This window comes from Macrobrachium rosenbergii, chromosome 5, assembly GCF_040412425.1.
Source record: "Macrobrachium rosenbergii isolate ZJJX-2024 chromosome 5, ASM4041242v1, whole genome shotgun sequence".
In the NCBI taxonomy this organism is placed as follows: domain Eukaryota; kingdom Metazoa; phylum Arthropoda; class Malacostraca; order Decapoda; family Palaemonidae; genus Macrobrachium; species Macrobrachium rosenbergii.
In genome coordinates, this window is record NC_089745.1 from 66597609 (window position 1) to 66619218 (window position 21610).

General features: G+C 40.8%; 1 protein-coding gene across 1 annotated transcript in view; it reads left to right on the forward strand.

Moving 5' to 3' along the window:
• The first annotated feature begins 11967 nt into the window (after positions 1-11967).
• LOC136838870 (transforming growth factor-beta receptor-associated protein 1-like) overlaps positions 11968-21610 on the forward strand; it is a 213997-nt gene continuing 204354 nt past the window's right edge. Inside the window, exon 1 of the mRNA XM_067104535.1 lies at positions 11968-12423. Within this exon, the coding sequence (XP_066960636.1) occupies positions 12370-12423 (54 nt within the window). The 5' untranslated portion in view covers positions 11968-12369. The remainder of the gene's footprint in view (positions 12424-21610) is intronic.

Below are 21610 nucleotides of genomic sequence, written 5' to 3' on the forward strand. Positions count from 1 at the left end.
AGCTGCAGCAACAGAAGAACAGATTGACTTTGCCTTCCTGTGTATGTACTGCATAGTGGACTTCTTGATGCCGTAATGGCAGGTAAACTGACCATATGAGTCAGTAGTGTGGTAAAAATCTAGGAATTCAGTCTTTTCTTGCAGGGTCTTCACTTTATTTGCCCTCTTACTAATTCTTTTAGCTGCCATAGGAGCTTACTCTTTTGGGTCATGATTGAATCCAAGATTTTATAGCTATATAACAGTAGATATAAGAACTGCAAAAACTAGTACTGTACTGGTCACTGTGCGAGACAAACATTAGTGAAGTTGAGACAAAGCTGCTGGCATCCCCAACAAAACCTGAGTTCTTTTCATATTGTAATACTTTATATACTCCATCACGTGTTATAATGTTAACCATTACGACACAGTACCTGGCCAAAAAGACCAACTAGGAGAGAATTCTTTGATATTAGTTTGATCACCATGGAGCTCTGGTAGACCATGGGAGGTAACTCCTTGAGGACTCAACAGCGACTACCAAAAATAGGTTTTTCTTACATCAAAACCTGTTTTTTAATGAAATTCTTTGTGTTTATGTTAGTAAATGAAAAAATGGTTTAACTTTTTGGCGTGTGATTTCCAGTTACTCTATATTTCTTGTCATCTGCATCACCTGCTGCTTTAACTTTGTTTAAATTTTTCTCAGTTGCAGATGATGTCTGCAGTTTGTGTGTGAGTAATCTTTTTTCAAGATTTTATTGCAGTTGACTTTTGTATACAGTTGTGTATTTTCATGGTAAAATAGACTACAGTACTATGTATGTGTACTTTGTGCATTTATGGCTTACTAAACTTTTCCAACAACATTTCACCTTTATCATTGCCATGGGTGCTTAAAGAAAAATTTAAATAAATGAAAGTTTGCCATTCCTCTTGGTGATCATTAAGCATCTCTAAAATCCATTATCTAATTTTTGATGAATAGATCAAGTCCATCATTGGATTGTGGCTTTCTTCAAATAAAAAAGAACCATGAGTTGAATGAACTTATCCTGTATTTGAATTGTTAACTCCCCTTTTTAATAAATAACCCATATGACCATATCTTTCTATGCAGAGAATGGAAATCAAAACTAATTGCAAAACATTTCATGTGAATGACCAAACTTAAACCAATAGTGAACATGAAAATAAATTGATTAGGGAAATTTTATCAGAATCTTCTTCATTTCAGATTTATTCAATTATCAAGTTACATAGGGGTGCAAGTAATGAAATAGGATTTACTATGCTAAAACCATTCAGGCGATCCTTAATGAGCTAAGAATTATAATTCAGTGGTATGGCTAAACTAACTATATTTCTACCACCATCTTTATTCATTATGTAATATTTGTTTTGTTTATTATGTGAGTTATTCATTATTTTATCAAATGCACCTTCCTTGAAACTTTATTTAATAGGAAGAAGCTTTTCAAATTTTGTTGCTTATAAGTGCAAGGGGTTACCAAGTTCACAAGTTTCATTATTTTTATACAATAATGTCATTTTTTGTTTTTATTATATGAGTAATCTTCATTGTATGTGTTAATCAGTTTCTCTTTGATTTATTTTCAATGTTGGTTTTTGCAATTGTCTGTTTCTGCAGAGGAGGTATAAGTGAGGGACCATCACACAGCACTCTGTGCAGCACACTATAGGTGTTGCTGGAGGGTTTTGCAGTGTCCCTTCACCACCTGGCTGCCCTGTTATCTGCCTCTTACTTTTCATCAGTTCTTCATTTTGCCACTTTGCTAAACAATTTTAACTGTACTGCAGTTTTCACCTCCTGGTTTTGAGCATGTGCATTATATGGGCAGTCCCAAGTCCACCACCTAGGAAGTGTGACTCACTGGTTTGATGAAATGACTATAGTAGTGAGAACTTGCAGAAGAGGGCAGTTAACTCTTTCAACTCTGTATATTTACCTGTAATTGTGTGTTTTGTATATGTCTTCTGTACATCCCCTGGTGGGAATACCAGGCCTGATATCACCATGATTACAAAGAACTTATCCAGGCCTTGAGAGCAGTAGGTCATGCAATAGGAACCTTCATATGTTATTCCCTTGCAAAATACATCTCCAAGTAAATACTTGTTTGGAATGTATGGGCTAGTTGAGAAATGTGCAGGACAAATATGAAAAATACCAGCATAAAAGGAATCTACAACTTTTATTGGCCCGTAAGGTTCTTTTGTCTGTTTAGAGACTGCTTTTTCTTGCTCACCACCTTTCTAAAAAAGGATATATTCTCTGAAAATATTGAATCTGGAATGGAATGGTATGACTACTCTACATCTCTATTTGTATGGTAGATCCCAACATTTTCAGAGGGTAGAAAGTAAAGAATGCAGAATTTCTGGGAAATGTCAAGAACCATAATAAAAGAACTGCTGAAGAGTAATAAGGCTGATGATATGTCCGTAAGTTAGGTATTTGATACAGTGAGAGTTGAGTAATGTTTACAAGACTGAATCAGTAATGTGATTTACTGATAATGCATTAACAGGAACTGTTTCCTTGGGAAAATAAAATGATTTAAGGGTGTTAGTAAAAATGGTTAATAATCATCTTTTATGAATATGACAGAGTATCATTTTAGCTAGCCTTCAAAGCTCAACTCATTGGTGCTGTTCCAGTTAAATGGTACAGTAATCCCTTTGATATATAATTTCTCTGGAAAACAATACATACAGTATTGCTTTTGTAATGCAAACACATGATATATAGAGTTGGCACACGAAATGGTACCATAAGTTATGTTTTAGTCACTAATTAAAGTCTTTTCAGTGAGCTGTGGTCTGTAGTGGAATGGCTTTCAGTGTGCTTTCTTTTGTACTCTGTAGATGGGACAAGATGTTCTTGGCAGTATTCCTCAGGGTTACAGCTGTAATGCTGCCTACCTTTTACTTTTTCTTCACTTCCATTGGTTTCTTCTCACCAAGCCTCATGTAGGTTTTAGCAGAAGCTGTTGGAATAGGAAACATAGTGTGTACATGTACCCTATGTTTTTATGGAAAAGCTAGGCAAAAAACCTTGAAGTTTTCTTAGCAAAGTACCAAGATTAAAAACAGTTTGGAATAGAATATGGAGCCTAGCCAAGAATTGATAGATGTGATCTATATATATAGAGAACACAAAATGTGGCGCTAAATGGCCATCTCCGACACTATCGTCAGGCCAGATATGGTCCACATTCCACACATTCATTCATTAATTCATTCATTTCATAAAGTGAGGAAACACTACAGTTCTTTTTCAATTTAGAGAAACAAAGTCTAGTCAGCCATGGTTGTACTGGTCTTGATGTAGTAAGTTTAAGATGTGGTGGTTCATTGGCTTGAATTAACCTAACTTTAGTCAGTACAGACGATTGCGCAATGGCAGCTCCCAAGTGGTGTAAGGTGTTGAAAAGAATAAAAGCAACTTGGTTAAGCCCTGTAGACTTGGCCTAACCAACTCGGACAAGATGTTTTGGCTTGGCAGATGTGTAATAGCTTCAGATGAGGAAGGATACATTTCTCTAGCTCTAGTAACAACTTTACCCGTTTAGGAAGAGACAAGCACAGTCTTTGAGTAGATTACCTGCAATTTGAGTAAAATCTGGCAAGAAGGATCTTGAGTAATTTATAGAACATAATTTAAATTTTAGTATAGACTATATGTAAAGGAGAATTAAATAATTCCCAGATAGCAGAAAAATAGAAACTGAATAAATTGGTAGAAACTCAGTTTCACTGAAGGTAATAGAATTACAGGCTTTATAAGATATGCTGTACTATACCATCAAATCAGAAGATGACTAATAATTGCAGATGGATGAGATTTTGGTGAAGCTGGTAGGCCATAGATCAAAATGAGGAAAAGGGTACCAGAGAGAAAAACCCTAAGAACAACACAAGGAAGAAGAGCTTCCACTATTAAGGAAAAAACCGGAAGTACTGTATATATGTTTACAAAATGAGCAAAGCCATAAGCAAAATATTTGGCTAATAAAGATTTTTCGTAATGCTGTATAAATCCTCCATAAAATTTTACTTAAAAGGTTACTGTATGGTCAAATAGATAAGATAAAGGAGGTAAAGTAATTCTTGACTTGTAAAAGCCATACTGATATCCAAGAGAAAAATCGTTAAAAGGAATCTGAAGAAGTCTTTAGATTTCTTTTAATGATTTTTCTCCTGGATACCAGTATGGCATTTACAAGGCAAGAACTGTACTCTTTGGAATGCTGCAGTAATGCCAAAAGTTAGAGAGGAAACAATTCATTTTGAATTATTTGTAAATGAGCTGAACCAGTGAATAGTTTGGAAAGAAATGGTAAGATCAAGAATTCAGGAGGAAAAATATCGGAGCCAGTTTATCAGAATACAGTACTGTATTAGTTGAGAAACTGTGCATATAAAACTAAAGAGGCTGTGTACTTACTGGTCATCAAAAGAGAAAGTAATCTGCAGATTTAGTAAGCAGATAATTATAGAATTTAGAGGGAACCAGTGTAATTAGGTCAAACACACTGGATTCAACAAGAGAAGCATTGGCTGAGAAATGAAAACCAAAGAGAGCGACTTTGCACCTGCGTTCATATTCTCTTTCTTCCATGTTACTTTCCACCCTCTCCTAACAATTGATTCTTAGTGCAACTGCAAGGTTTTCCTCCTGTTACACCTTTCAGACCTCTTTACTCTGAGTTTCCCTTTCAGTGCTGAATGACCTCACAGGTCCCAGTGCTTGACCTTTGGCCTAAATTCTATATATTCTGTACTGCATAAGCATAAATCTGATGCTCTATTTTGACAGATCTCTCGATTTGTTTACTGGTTATATTTTGCTTTCTGGCATTCTCACAAATTCATTTTAGTTCCACCTGGTCCTGTGCTGGATAGTATGTAACATATAAGTAAAATGAAACCAAAATAGATCACGATCTTCCTACTAATAGATGACATATATGAAGAAAACATAAATAAGACCAAGAGAATGAAGATGAATCTATTAGAACACCAAACATCGTGTCTAATTCTTTTCAATTTTTTTTTCTTTTAGTTTCGATCGAAAGCTTTTGAAAATTTCGAACTTAACTTTCATTCCCTGATAATTATTACAAAAGATTTTGGAGTTACCATTAGAGACCTGTCATAGGAAATGGTCTACACAACAATCTTTTCATTATATTTCTGTGTATTTACATATTTTCACATGACCCATTTCTTACTGTAGAGGTGTTGGCAGTGCATAGTCATAAGAAAATGACAGGTTCTTTTTTTCTTTTATTGTGAATTGCCTTCTGTCAGGTAACCGACAGAGGAGAACTATGTTGTTTGGATAAGTTATTTGTGTGAAATCCAAATATACCTGCATGTCTAGAATTTTGTGGAAATATGTACCTCAATTGCATGATAATAGAGTAAAGGAACCACATCTATTCGAGAATGGCACTCTTACATTATTTTGTTTGATTTTGCTATGATACTGATTACTGTAAATCATTTCTGTATTAACTAGTGAAGAAGCCAAAAGGGAGAGTTGGAGGGAAGTTCAGTGGTGTGTTTATGAAAACGATGCCTAAGGCGTGTCCACATTAGGAAACTTTGCAAACTGTTTGTAAACAGTTTGCAAACAGCTTGGAAACTGTTTGCAAACAATGTTTCCTGTCCAGACCTCAGTTGTTGTCAGGATGCCTGTTGGTGCAGTAGCCTCAGTATTTTACGTGGCTGTTTTAATGCACTCGAGAAAGAAAAAGAGATGGGCAAGGAAGTTTTTAGAAAAAGGAGCGTCTCATGCTGACTTGTTTCTGGCGGAAATAGATGGAATAGGTTTTAACAATTTAGTAAATATGAATATGAACATATGTATATGCACATACCGGTGTGTATATGTACATACACATATACATATGTATAAGTACGTATAAAATGTGTACAGTATATATGTGTGAGAGGTGCGAAATAATGAGCAGGAAGACAAGTACTGCTGGTTTATGGATGAAGAGACCTGCTTATAAAGCGGCATGCGGACGTCTGCTTATACGCAGAGACCGCGAGTACAAAAATTTACAAGTGACCTGAAGTCAAACTATTTCTCTATGCAAAACAGGACAGGTACATACAGACAACATAATGATTAACAATAGCTGGTTGGACATAAAAATACTCTGACACATATATGTGGTACAAGGGCAAATGAACAGGTAATAAATATACAATTCACAATAACGATAATAAGATTGTGTACGTGCGACCGTAGGTCGCCTGTGAAGGCACCGCAGAAAACGGGATGTTCATCATAGAGAACCCGTTGAGCGGGGACTTTACAATACTCCCCACAAGACGTAGGTAACGTCTGATCAAAGCAGGTATCTGCTGGGGCGGCGGAGGTGGCCCTGCCTTCTCGATGCCAGCTGGGGGGGTGTTCGTCTTCTTCGGTGCTCTGTGGATGGGTGTGTTGGGTTGCCCTCCTACCCGGACCTGGGGCCTTCCGGGGATGCCCACGAGGTTTTCTTGCTGTGGGGGCACCACCTCCTACAGGGGCTTTGGGAAGTGCCCAAGACATCTTCCTCCAGGAATGTGGGCTTGAGGCGGTCTATCAATACCCAGTCTTCCTTCCCGTGGACGGCCACCCGGAATGCCTTCTTGTTTCTCTCAAGTACGAGGAAAGGCCCCCTGTAGGGCCTGGTTAAGGATGGATGTACGGCATTGTCCCTGATGAAGATGTGGGTGGTGGAGGACAGACCGGGAGGCATGAAGGGGGACGTCCTGTCGGTATATGTCCGCTGGCAGGGGGCGAACTTCCCAACCCTGTCGCGGAGCCTCTGCGTTGTTAAGTCCCCTGTCGCGGAGCCTCTGCGTTGTTAAGTCGTCCCGGTCCTCTGTGATGAGTTCCCCCGGGACTATGAGGGTCTTCCCGAAGACATTTTCTGCTGCGGACGGGTCGCCGTTGGCTCTGGGGGCAGTCCTCAGCCCGAGGAGGACCCAGGGCAGCTGGTACTTCCAGCTCTCGGAGGTGCAACGAGCCATGGGGGACGCCTTCAGGGACCTGTGGAACCTTTCCACCATTCCATTGGTTGCAGGGTTGTAGACAGTGGTGCTGTGGTGAGTGGTCCCCAGCAGGCATGCCAGGGTGGTCCACAGCTCGGACAGGAAGGCGGGGCCCCTGTCTGTAGTTATATGGTCTGGGACACCGAACCAGCTGATCCAGCTGGAGAGGAGGGCCTCTGCGCACGCACTGGAGGTGGCTTCTTCCATGGGCGTAGCTTCAGGCCACCTGGTGGAGCAGTCAGCGACTGTTAGAAGGTATCTTGCTCCTCCTGGTGGGGGAAGAGGACCCACTACGTCGACGTGTATGTGGCCGAAATGTCTCCCCAGCTAGGGAAAGTCGCCCATCTCCGATTCGGTGTGCCGCCCTACTTTGCTGGACTGGCGCTGTATGCACTGCCTTGCCCAGGCCGTCGCGTCCTTCCGTATGCCGTGCCAGACAAAGTTCTCCACCAGCAGTCTGGCTGTCGTTCTGCCGGAGGGGTGGGGCAGCCCATGGATGACGTCGAAGACCAGCCGACGACGGGAGGTGGTTACCAGTGGGCGGGGGTGCCCAGTGCTTACGTCGCTCAGCAGTGTTGGCCCTCCAGGGGCAAGGGGCACGTCCTTCCACTTCAGCGACAAGATGGTGGTGCGGTAAGCTGGAGTCTCTGGGTCAGAGGCTTGTTCACGGGCGAGGTCCTCGTAGTTGATCCCGAGCTGCACTGCGTCAATTTCGATCCTCGAGAGGGTGTCGGCTACTGGGTTCTTCTTGCTGAGGAGGTACTTGATGGTGCAGGTGAACTCTGCAATGGCCGCGAGGTGCCGCTGCTGCCTGGAGGACCAAGCATCCCCCAGCTTTGTGAAGGCATGGACCAGCGGCTGGTGGTCTGTCCAAACTGTGAAGGGCATACCCTCCAAGAGGAATTTGAAGTGGCGTACTGCCTGGTACACCGCGAAGAGTTCCCTGTCGAAGGTGCTGTAGCGGGACTAGGTGGGGCTGAGTTTTCTGCTGAAGAAGGCGATGGGCTGAGGGGCTACATTGATGACTTGCTCCAGGACGGCCCTGCAGGTGATGTTGCTGACGTCTGTTGTCAGCTGGAGGGGAGCGCTGGGGTCCTGGTGGGCCAAAGCTGTTGCCTTGGCGAGGGCGGCCTTCGTCAGGGAGAAGTCCCTTTGCTGGTCGGGCCCCCCCTCCAAGGTCTTCGGATGCCCCTTGAGGATCTCCATCAGGGGGGCCATGCTGTGCATGATCCCCGGGATGAATCTCCTGTAGTAGTTGACCATTCCGAGGAACTCTTGTACGACCCTGATGGAGGTAGGGGTGGGGAACCTGATGACGGCCTCGATTTTCGATGAAACTGGGCAGACGCCTCCTGGGGATATCTCGTGGCAGAGGAATTCCACCTTATCAACGCCGAAGGTGCACTTATCGAACCTGATGACGAGGCCACTCTCCTGCAGGCGCTGCAGGACCTTCCGGATGTGCCGTAGGTGTTCCTTGTGGGATCTGGAAAAAATTAGGATATCATCGACGTAGCAGATGCAGAAGTTCAGGTCGCCCAGGATGCTGTCCATCTGTCTCTGAAAGGTCGCCCCTGTGTTCCTCAGGCTGAAGGTGGAGAAGGCGAAGACGTAAGACCAGAAAGGCAGTTTTGGGGATGTCCTCTGGAGCTACTGGTACCTGAAAATATGATTTCAAGAGATCCAACTTTGAGAATATTTTGGACCCATGGAAGGAGGCCGTTAAGTCCTGCATATTGGTAGAGGGTAGTGGTCGGGTTCTGTAGCGAGTTTGAGCTGCCTGTAGTCGTCGCAGGGTCTCCAGGTGCCGTCTGCTTTCTGTACCATGTGAAGCGGGGGAGGCCCATGGGCTGGGAGCCTTCTTGCTTATGCCCATCCATTCCATCTTGGCAAAGGCCTTCTTGGGCTCCTGAAGGTGCTGTGGGGGAAGCCTTCGGAACTTTGCGTGCATTGGGGGGGACCTTGTCTTGATGTGATGATATATCCCGTGTTTGGCAGGGGCCCCGGGCACCTGATGAAGCTCGGGTTTGAACACTGTGGGCTCCCTGGGGCCCGGCGACACGGGCAGGGACTGGCAGGACTCGGTGTCCAGCCGGTGCTTGTGGCCGATGTTGACTGCCAGTCTGAAGTGGGCGAGGAAGTCCGCACCCAGGAGCGGGGTTCTAACGTCCGCGACGATGAAGTTCCATTCGTACCTCTGGCCAAGGATGGAGAACGACAGGAGCCTGGTGCCATAGGAGAGGATGGGAGACCCATTGGCGGCCGTCAGGAGGCAGCCGGGTCCAGCGGACGTCTGCGGTCCTCTCTGGAAGGCGGAAACACTGACCGCATGGCCCCAGTGTCAATCTGCCAGAGAGTCGCGGACGTAGAAGCCTGCTGGTGTGGGCCCCTGGGTGTTTCGGATGCTGCTGCCATGGCGGCCTGTGAGGGTGGCCACCGCTTCCCCCGCTTTTTGGAGGGGAGAAAAGGCAGGGGCTTCGCAATTTCGGGCAGCTTTACCGAACCTCTGGTGGTAATAGCAAAGCCCCGGCATTTCTTTCTTCCTGCTAGTGGGGTGGCCTCCTCCTGTCGACAGCGCTGATGCCCTCTGTGGCGGGGTCCTCCGGCTGGAGGCAGTTGATGGGGTGTGTGGGCATGGACGCCTGCTTTGCTGCCCTCGTGGAGCCCGTCAGCTTCTGCGCCACTTTGATCAGGTCCTCGACCGGCAGGGTGTATGGTTCTATGATCTGCCCACGGACCTCTGGGAGTAGCTGCCGCAGGAGGATCTCCCTCGACAAGCTAATCTCTTTGCACCTGCCACTGCTGTCAGTCATGGGGAGGAGGAGGAGGTCCTGGAGGGCATGCCACGTCTCTAAGAGGTTCATGTCCTGCCAGGGGTTGATGGCGAGGTCGAGGGCGCGGGCGGCTCTCTCGGAAACCGGCAGGGAGCAGGTCTCGACGAGAGTGGCCTTTAACTCCTGGAAGGTGGCAGGGCTCGTCGTTGTTTTCACCCACGGGGCGACCTTGTATATTTCCTCCAGTAGGGCACTGATGGCGATGTCTGCCTTCAACACCTCGTTGGTCAGGCCTGCCACCCTGAATTGCCCCTCGACCCTGTAGAGCCAGGACGCTGGGTTCTGATGGGTGAATGGTGGCAGCTTTATGCTGAGGGCCACCCTTGGTTGGTCTGTCATGAGGGGCATTGCGCGGGGAGCGGGCACCAGCGTGGAGGAGTATGCGGGAGGGGGTTGCGCGAGGGAGACGTCTGCCTCCGAGAAGTTTGCGGTAATTTGTATGTGGGTGAGGATGTCTGTGTCCAAGCTCATTCCGCGCTCTCACTTGGAGTGTGAGGGAACACTCGCGTCAATACACGCTTGGGAGCGTGCCGTGTGGGTCCGCTAATGACGCCAGTGATTTGCCGACGAGGGTCGGTAACACCCGAACGCTTTGTTAGAGCATTGTAGTTAGTCCGTTAGGGGCGTGGGTTGGTTCATCGGGCCAAGACTAAGTCGCCGTTTGGGTCTGTTAATGGCTCCGGGAACCACTCGGGGAACCACTCCGGGAGGTCACCACTGTGAGAGAGGTGCGAAATAATGAGCAGGAAGACAAGTACTGCTGGTTTATAAAGCTGCGTGCGGACATTTGCGTATACGCAGAGACCGCGAGTACAAAAATTTACAAGTAACCTGAGGTCAAACTATTTCTCTACACAAAACGGGACAGGTACATACAGAAAACATGATGATTAACGATAGCTGGTTGGACATAAAAATACTCTGACACATATATGTGGTACAAGGGCAAATGAACAGGTAATAAATATACAATTCACAATAATGATAATAAGACTGTGTACGTGCGACCTTAGGTCGCAAGGTGTAAAGTCCCCGCTAAGCTGGTCTTCTATGATGAACAACCCGTTTTTTATACTGCTCCTATAGGAGCCGGTCAAGCAGGATCTGCCATACTGAATCAACCACGCTTATCTATGTAAATTTGTACCTGTTACCAACTTATTTTGTATATGTCTCTTTTGCACATGTATTAGAATATTGTTAGATCAGCCATTGTCCATTTTCTTTTAACTCAACTTGTATTTATCCGTTGTAGGAGAAGAACGTGAGTGAGGTAATGGTGCATGAACGCAGAAGATGGAGAAGACTAATAACAAACAGCGACCCCATATAAAGATGGGAAAAGCTGAAGATAAAGAAGAAGAAGTATTTATCCATTGCAATTATTGTCGAGAGTAATTGACCTCAGGTCACCAAGATTCTATTGTATTCCTCTGTGTGACGTCAGTCCGCCGCCATATAAACGGCCTGCGTCCTGAATAAAGTAGCAGTAACTTTTCTCCTGCGCATTATTTAGCACCTCTTAAAAAGGCACCGCAAAAAACAGGATGTTCATCATAGAGAACCCATTGAGTAGAGACTTTACATATGTATTTAAATGTGTGTATATTATATACACGTATACATACACATGCATTATACATGTGTATATATACATATACACATACATATAAATAACATATATACATTATACATGTATATACAGCATGTACATAGAAACACTAAATGTTTTCAATTCTGGATGGGAAACAAATATACAGTAAAAAGTGTTTGGAAACATTTTGTAAACTTTGTTTCCAAACTGTTTGGAAACAGTTTGCAAACTTTGTTTCCAAACAGTGTTTCCTAGTGTGGACAGGCCTTTACGTCTGCAGCAGAGTTGGGTGAAGCCGCACGGTTGTTGCTTTGCCACTTTCCATTAAATTAATTTGTTCGAAGATACTGAAATTGTTTATTTTTTGCTTTAACATCATTTTGAAAAATCATATATTTATAAAAAGTTTCCTGCATGTTACGTATTTTGCCTCGTTCGAGGATGAGAAAGTGTGCATTTTAATTGCGCGTACCGCATGACGAATGCATGTCATCCTCGTTGATATAGAATTGGGTTGAGACATGAGAGATAATATCTCTCCGTAATTCAGAAACCGCAAAAGGAGGGAGATGCTGTTACGTACGGCTTAGTTTTTTTTTTTTATACCAAGTAACAACATAAAGTATTACAGTCCACCTTGTCCACATAATCACTTCTTCGCCGCACCTGTTACCATTTCTTCGGATTGTTTTGAAAAAATATAAACATTTATAAAACCGAACGCTTCCTTATACAGTACATTAAACATAACGCTCCTCTATGTTCGAATGGACGTAAACAATTGGGCGATGTCAAAAGGGAACTTTTACTACCCGGTCCGCAAACGTCAATATGTAAACGAAAAGATTATTCGTGTGAAAGTTTAATCGAACCAAAAATATGGCTCTAAAGGCATTTGACTTAGTGTCCGTTTTAGATCGAGCTGATCTAAAGGTAAGTTTTCTTGGCATACGCCCACTTATCTTGGTAAGATAGGCTACACCCAGACTAGGTAGTGACACTTGGGGGTAGGAGGAGGGTAAATTTTTAATTTGAACCGCGATTGCATCCCTGGCGAGGCTACAAAGTATGGTTTTCCGGTGTTTTAATTTACGCCGTGAATGTTTCGAATGCACATTTCACCAGCCTAGCATATTGAGTATTTTTACGAATACTGGCCCCTCCCCCTTACATTCCAAATTGTGGGGCACCACGGTGGGAAAGGAGGATTTTTGAGTGGGGAAGACATTGTAATTCTAAGGAAGTGCTCCACACCGGATATATCCCTTATTGATGAAGTTTACTGACCGAACAGTATAGAAAATAGTGTGTAGGTATGATGTGTTACAGGTAGACTTAAGATAATTTGTGAATCCACCAAAATAATTCATATATTTATTTTTGTTTGTTAATGTTTGGTATTTCTAAGTAATAGATACACCGCGGGTATTTAGTGAGAAATGGCAGTTTCCTATAGTATTTTGGTTGCTTATTTACAATTCAAGGGGTTTTTTTGGCAGTCAGCTGTAATTAACCTGTAATTCTTCCCTGAAATCCGTCCAACAAGGGATTTCCTTACGCAATCTTCACAAGACAGAGTACGGCTACGTCTGTTTCGAACGGTTCATATCCCGTCTGGCAAGTGCAGTACCTTGGAAACTCGTTTTTTCAACACTTTTAGGGCATCTGACACTGGCGGTGCATTTGTTTGTTGTCGGCCAAATGGAATGTCCCTTCGCCGTGTTTAGTACTGGCCTGGGGGTTGGGGAGTTACCATACGTTAACAAGTTATTGCACTTGCCAGACGGGATATGAACCGTTCGAAGCAGACGTACCGGTGCTCTGTCTCGTGAAGATCGCGTATGGAAACCCTGGATTCCCATCGGGGTCCCCCTTACCATAGGGTAGAGTTCAAAGGTAAATTGTAAGTTAATTACAGCCGACCGCCAAAAATTAACATTAAATTAAATTGTTAATAAGCATCCAAAATACTATAAGAAACTGCCATTTCTCGCTAAATACCTGCCGTGTACCTATAACTTAGTTCTACCTAATGTTTTTACATTCATCCCTGAAAGAATGGAACAAAGCATGGCATCCTGCAGAGCTTTTCTATATAAAACCATAGGCTGAAACAATACATGGCAGTGGATTTCTTGAATGACCTCACCTGTACTACATCATATAGCCTAGGTTACACCATTTTCTAGCCTATGTTGTTCAGTCAAAAAATTCAGTAATGATATCTACATGCAAAGCTCTTCCTTAGAATTACCCAAAACACAAATTGTATCATAAACCATTAGCCTTTTGCATTTTGGACTTTAAAGGTTTATTTTCATATGTGTTAATGTGTGCTTTGAACTTCCTGACAACCCTAGGGGACAGTGTACTTACCTGTCTGGAAGGGCTTTGCCCTTCTTGGACTCCCAACTAACCTAAGCTAGGATTTTTGGTTCTTACCTAACTGGCGGTAAAAGCTTTGCTCCCCTGGACCTGCCCCACCTAACCTAGCCAAAGATTCCAGGTCCTTACCTAACTTAACCTAGGGGGCCATCCCCTTATCTAGCCCAGGGTGACTTTGCTCGAGACCACCAAAAGAGAAGGCCTGTTTGATGTATTGTGAGGTAGGCAAGGATGGTCCGAGTCCCTAGCACGGACTACGCTGCCAGATGAAAGAAATTTAAACAAAAGTCACAAAAATAGACCATTTGTTGCTTGCCAGTTATTGTAATAAGTTAATTTACTTATTTTTCTCATCTACACTAATTTATGTACACCTAATAATACAGTACAGTACTGTATATACTGTACCGAAATATTAAAAAATATTTATAGTTAAATAGTGTTAACGTCAAATTACAAGACGGCAGTGCATTGGTTTAAGTGCATCACAAAAAAGATGGTTTATTTTACTATATACAAATTAAATAACTTAATTATTGTCTTTTACATACAGTTATTGTTTAGTAGTTAAAGTTTTTAACTTTCTCTTTTTATTCAAGTTTTTGTTGGCTACAATATAGTTATTTTCTTGGGAACAATAATTACTCAGTAAAATGTTAGTAGAAGCCCATATTACTAATTTTGCTATTTTTTCTGTACTATGACCTTCACTACTAAATTGGAACAGCATATTTATTATTTAACCTGTGGCCTTTATATGGGGATTTTACATTCATTATTGTCCATCAAATGTAAAAAAAAAAAAAAAATGACATTCCACAACTCATGAATAAAAAGGGAAACTTATTTTTTCTCAAAGTTAGTAAAGCTTGAATGAGATACTCATTGAATATTTGTAAAACTAAATGAACATTTTGTTTCTCAAAGGTGGAGGAGGAGGAGGAGAACGCTTTTCATGACAGTTTATATGAATGTTTCAAAAGTAAACCATCTAAAATCTCATGAAGTTTTTTCATATAGCTGAATGGTGCATAATGAATTTCATTTTCTAAAATATGATTTCCATCAAAGGAGAACCATGGGAACTTCATTGTTTTATTTGTATCTTTCTGGCCAAGGCAATTATTCCAGGTACATATCAACAAATGTACTGAATTTCTGCCTTTATAATCAAAATATGGTTTCAAGTGAGTTGCATCCACCATCAGTATCACTGTTTTGTCATTTGGTAGTACAGTAATTATTTACATTTATTCTTAATGTACATCAGAAAATTTTGTTCATTTTGTTCTGATACAGGGTAAACTGTATGGAAACAAACTCCTGATGGTAGAGTAACTCAGCATTATTAGGAATTTCTTATATCTCAAGAGTCCATAACTTTGAGGGGAACAATTATAAAACAAAGAAGACAATATTACCAGCTCTTATGAATAATCAAATTTATTCAGCCATTAAATGTAGTTGTTCAGATATGAATTTCAGCGCAGGCAAGTGTTTGAATGACTGATCCTCTAAAATTATTGCCAAAAATGAAATCACTAATTTTATAACAGTAATGCTATTGCAGGTTTTAGAAATACACTGAGCAATATCAGCTCTCTGCAAGTTATTCAATATCTGCTCAATGATAATTATATCATGAACCTCTGTAGGAATCTTTAAATCTCCTAAGTGACATACTTCAGCAACATGAACAAACACGTACCGTGCAGTTAGCCTTACCTGTAGGTAGGGTATTGTGGTGTACAGTATGCTATTTCATTAATCTGTGTTCAACTGTCACCTGTGGAAGAGGAATATTTGTACGACGTGTATATATAAGCATTAAAACATAGTAATGCCATGAGGTTAGGTTAGGTTAGTTATTGAAATTCCTTCTGTAGGCTCCTGTTTTGTACCTGTAACCCTTAGAATACTAGGCCAGTCTAATTTTATTCACCTTAACCAATCTAGGTCCAATAAGGTTTGTCCCTTACCTTTGACTACTGTCAATGGTTACTTGCCTATTTCCTGATCACTAAACTATACTTATACTTGTGATGAACTTATAACTTCTATGTCTGTGCCATTTCCAAAGCTCTTGCAAAGTCCTGCACTGGGAGTTGTTTAACATAGGCAACACTGGGAGTTGTTTGACATAGGCTGTACTGGGAGTTCTTTGACATAGGCTACACTGGGAGTTTTTTTTTTTACATAGGCTATACTGGGAGTTCTTTGATATAGGCTACACTGGGAGTTCTTTGATATAGGCTACACTGGGAGTTCTTTGACATAGGCTACATTGGGAGTTCTTTGACATAGGCTACACTGGGAGTTCTTTGACATAGGCTAGCCTATATTAGATTCTGTTAAGTCTAGTTTGTATGAACTCCTACTAAAATTCATTCTAGGCTAAACCAGTCTTTCTGTACATTGCGCTTTACCTCGTTGCTCACAACAAGTATCTAAATCCCTTTTTCAGGCTACAGCTTTCTCAGGCTATACTTGCACAAGCCTAACTTATGTTACCTTATTGGACAAACCTAACTGTAGCCTGTTTGCAGTCGAAAGTTATCCTAATGTGGAATGGAATGGAATATGAAATTTAGGCTTGAAGCCAAGCACTGGAATCTGAGGGATTATTCAGTGTTAGTTATCATAATGTCATCCAGAGACAAAAGCCAAATATCTGTTAGAGTGAACTCATTGTTGGGTTTACCTATTTGCAGTAATAAGTTCGTCCAATAAAACACGCAAGATGTATCCATGGCATGCTGTTTCATCATGCCATGTAAGTTTTATGGTTCAGTTAAAAAATAAAACAATGGAACCAAGAGAAAACCTCGTACGCAAGTGATGTACGGGAAGGAAGCTAGAGAAAGAAAGAATCGCCAGCTTAGGACCACCAGAGTCAACGTCATGACGTCATATCCAACAGGCCTTTTTTCTCGGTGGTCTTCCTTTGCTCCCCCTCCCACCCAGAACCCCACTTAATCTAACCTAGGATGTCAGATCCTCACCTAGCACTAGACCCATCAATAACCTAACGTAGGGCACTACAAATGACTGTTAATAAGGATGCTACCTAACCAACCACACCTGATCTAACTTAACCTAGGGCACCAGGTCCTTACCCTTGTGCATGGTATTAGATCAGTGATTCCCAATGTGGGGCGTAAGCCGCACGGGCAATTTGATTTTTAAGAGGGGCAATTTGAGAATGAGTTATTAATAGTGAATTTTCTTCAGCAAGTCTGTGTGAGTATGAGTGTGTGTGTGTGCAACTTTAATACATACTGTGTATATACAGTATGAATACTTAAAAATACTTATGTACTGCACATGTGTAATTGCATATGTGCTGTATATGATATATTGTCACCGTTATTATTACAACCATCAAATGGCTTTCATAGTTTCAATGCAGTACTAGAAGAAATCTCAGAAACACAAAATGATGAGTCAGTTAAAACTTTATTCAATATAAAAGGAATGACAGCGTGGCTTTGTGATGAGGCAGAAACTAAAAACCCAAACTCAACCTGCTTTGCAAAAAGACTGTTGCTACCATTCCCACCATATTTAGCTGAATGTGGCTTTAGTGCTGTAAATGATTTGCTACTGAAGCAAGGAATTCGACTGAATATTGTTAAACAAGGTGATTTGAGACTGAAGCTGATTCAGTGAGTGCCTAATATAAATCTCTCTGCAGCAGGCATGAAGCACAAGGATCTCACCAAGACTAACTTTAGTAATCTTATCGTGAGATCAAATTGTATTTTGCATTTGATAGGTACCTTTACATTATTGTACAGTAATTCAAATGATCGAAGTATTCAAATGATTTCATATTGTATACATTTCAGTTCTCTATTGTAAGTTTTGAAACTTTATTTGCTGATTTCGTATAAGACAATCCACAGATATTTTAATATTCTATTTTCACACTCTTCCCCTCATTATTACCAGTGACTATTCATTTATTATTATTATCATCATCATCATTATTAATTTAATGTCGCTTAATATTCTTTTTTTACAATTTCGTAGTAATTTCTTTCTCAGAACTTTAACTGTTCTTTGGTTCTTTTATTTTTCTCTTCCATAGAGGCCATGTTCTTTGGAAGGTTGTTTAAACCAAGTTAATGGCCTTTTAGGCCTCCTCCATATGAATAGGAGTCCACTTTCTGAATAATAAGAATTATATATCGGCATGGGGGGCATCAGGATTTTAGAGGTAATTAGGCGGGGCATCGCCAAAAAAAGTTGGGAGCCACTGTATTAGATTGAAAACATTCCATAAGTTAGCTCAATCAGAAACAGAATTATCAGTAGGATTGACATTTTCAGACTGGTCAGGCTTTTCCCTAGATGTTGAAGGCTGCTGAGGTTTCACACTGTGGAGGGCCAATGAGTGGTTCATGAACAAAATTCAGTCCATGGCAGATGGTGAAAAACTTCCAAGAAATTACCTTTAAAATAACTAAGCAAGAAACTACATCACAGGTGTTCTTCATCTTCATAACTTTCATTTTAATGCTATGGTACCATAAATTGTGTTGTCCCGTATCATTTAAGGAAGAATTGCACATGGGACAAAGTAAAGAATTAGGTAAAACTTTCCCGAAGGAAAATGAGTGCCTGTTTGAGGTGGACGAAATTGGGCATGGAATTTAGCAACACACCCAAAATAATTCCGGAAACAAGGAGGACACAACTTAACCAATGGTGCTGCGACTGCAACCTGAAGCCAGATTTTTTAAGGAACACCTGATTTCCAAAATTCTACATAACTTCTGAAAATTAACAACAAAGCAACCAATCACATTTCAGAATTTTATCATTGACCCACAGTTCCAAGAGAAGCTGTGTGATCGATCAAACTAAATCCAATCAGACAAAATCCAATCAGGAATTTCTCTCCTGTGACAGTGTTAACATAAACAAAAACTTAGAAAAAATCCAAGTAGGCAACAGTTCATTGGAACAAATTTTGCTAATAGTAAATTTGCAAGAGATGTGACCATCAGATTTGTACTAAGCATGGTAAGCAAATTTAAGTTCACAATCTAAAATCTCCAACCTCAAAATAAACATAAAGTTAGTGAAAAATATAAGGATGTATTGAAGCCAATGTAGATGGAGGGGTCACATGGCTACTCCTTAACTGTAGTAGGCATTTCAGAGGGAGTACAGGCTAACCAGACTTACCTTTACCTAACTTAACTTCAGACTCCATGCCCTCACCTGGACGTAAACCCCAGTCTGCATACTACCTGATGTATTTTAACGTAACCTAACCTTGGATGCTGGGTCCTTACCTGACTGAATGGCTTTGCCTCTCCCCCTTGGACCAACCACCTGCCTAACCTGTGAATGACAATAAATCAAGTGGTAACCTAACCTAACCTAACATACTGTAGGTCATCAGGTCCTTACCTGGCCTCCCACTAACATAACCTAGCTTACCAAGTCCTCACTTACAAAGTACTTAATCACCAATTGCATGATGTCACTTTAAAAACCCTTAATAAACCTGACCTTATTCACAGTTAGAATGTGCAGAAGTAGGCTATTAGGGGGTGTTAGAATACACCCTTGCATTTCATTCTCAAGTATTTTCCCCATCCATAAACCTTGGTTTCCCATTATGGTCTGCATCATTGCATGATGTAAGTGGGTCCAGTGTTTTAAAATTTCTATCATGTTATCAAAATGAATGCCAGAAATATTTGAAAATATTTGAAACATACTATAAAAACATTTGAATATGCTGAAATAATCCAAGAGACAAGAGTTACACATCTGCATCAAAGGAACTATGCCTATAAACTGAAGTTGGTTTTTTTGTGCAATGCCTTAACTCTAAAATCCCACTTAAATGGTAAAATTATCATAACAGATAAGAACTAAAAGCAGTAACAAATTCTGAGTATACTGTATTTTAGAAAACATTTCCTTATGACACCTCAAAGCAAACTTATCCCTCTCTACTGTATTGACTAGCTATTAGAGTTGGAGTAAGAGTTGCCATGATTCATTTATGGCCCATGGAAATGGTCTGAGCACTTTTCCCACAAAATTCGTTCAAATTGTATGGCGCAAAATCTTGAACATACATGTTTGTTTCCCGGACTCCACCAAAAAGCTATATGTAAACATATATGTGTGTTACCCATCCACAAGGAGTTAATAAACCTTACCTTGATCAGAATCAGAACTTGCAGAAGTTAGAATGAGCCTTTGTATTTCTTTCTTGCATTTTCCCCCACCCAGAAACCCCAGTTACCCACTGTTGTCCCCTATAAGTTTCTTTAAACTACTAGTTTATTGCCAAAATATCAGAGAAACACTCAAACACACTAAAAAAAGAAAATTTAATCAGCAGAAATAATCCATGGAACAAGAGTTACACGTGTGCATTGAAGGAACCATGATCATAACTGGAGTCAGTTTTATCAAGCAGTGCCTGAATTCTAAAATCCCATTTACTAATTGGTAAAACTTAGAACAAAAAGAACCCAACAGACTTCATGATTGCTTCTGTACCCACAGTTCCAGATGAAAGCCATCCTTACCCACAGTGCACTGGGACAAAAAAAAAAAAATCCAGTTTGGAGTCCCACTTGTGTGAATGTTAAAACATAAACAAAGAACTTTTTAAAAAACCAAGTGGAAAATATCGTGGTAACAGTAAATTAGCAGTAGATATTAGTATGACCTGTAATAGCCATATTATGGAGAATAAGAAAAAAGCAAAAAACTGGTATTAAAGTTAATACCAGTAGAATATTAACTATGTAGGCTACTTTTTTTATAGGATTTTATATCATACATGTCGAAATTGAGAGGTTATTGATGAGTTACCAATATGTTAATTACTGACATAATTTCTGTAGTGCTAGTCCTAGGGTAGGTTATCTCATTAATTGTGACATTTTTCTTGTGACCTCCTTTATAAATTTATAGGCTACTTAAGCTACCAAGACATTTTAATAGCTATACTATATGATACATTAATTTCTTACCAAACATTGATAATGTGGTTTTCCAGTTAGCTATTTCATGTTTTATGCATTTTTCACCATTATTGTTGGTACAATCCACTCATTTTTGTGTACAGTATTCCCATCCTATTGCAGCATATAAGTAGAAAAATACTTCAGTTTTTGATACAAGCATGAAATTTGGCATAAGTGATCATTTTAACCCCTCTTTTGAAAAATCTGGGTGTCCACGCAGAATTTCAATTTGGCCGCTAGTTGTTTTGACACAGTAAATCATTGTTTCTGACACTTTGAGTAAATCATTGTTGAAATAAATACATCAGTCATTATTCAGATAAATGTCTTCCTGGGTAGAAGAGTTGATTGAAGATATCACCAGAGCTCCTACTACTATATTTACCATTGTGATAAAGATGGCATACAAAATGGCTGCCATGAAACATTTTGCTTGATAACTCTGCAACTAAGAATGATAGAGACATGAAATTTTTATCTATGCCTACATTTATGAGGCCAGAGAATCTGTTTCTAGCATTTCTATTGGGCTATTATCAATATTACATCTTGGAAAGTGACCCCATAATGCTACTTAAAAGTATACAAGCACAAGACTATAGTGGAGTATGATAAAGTATCTTATCCATGTTTGAGCCCTGTCTGTGTCTTTTTTTTAAGCCAGAAATGAATGCAAGATTTTAAAGATGCATGGTGTCTCCCTTTAGTGTGACTAACTGAAGCATCATTTG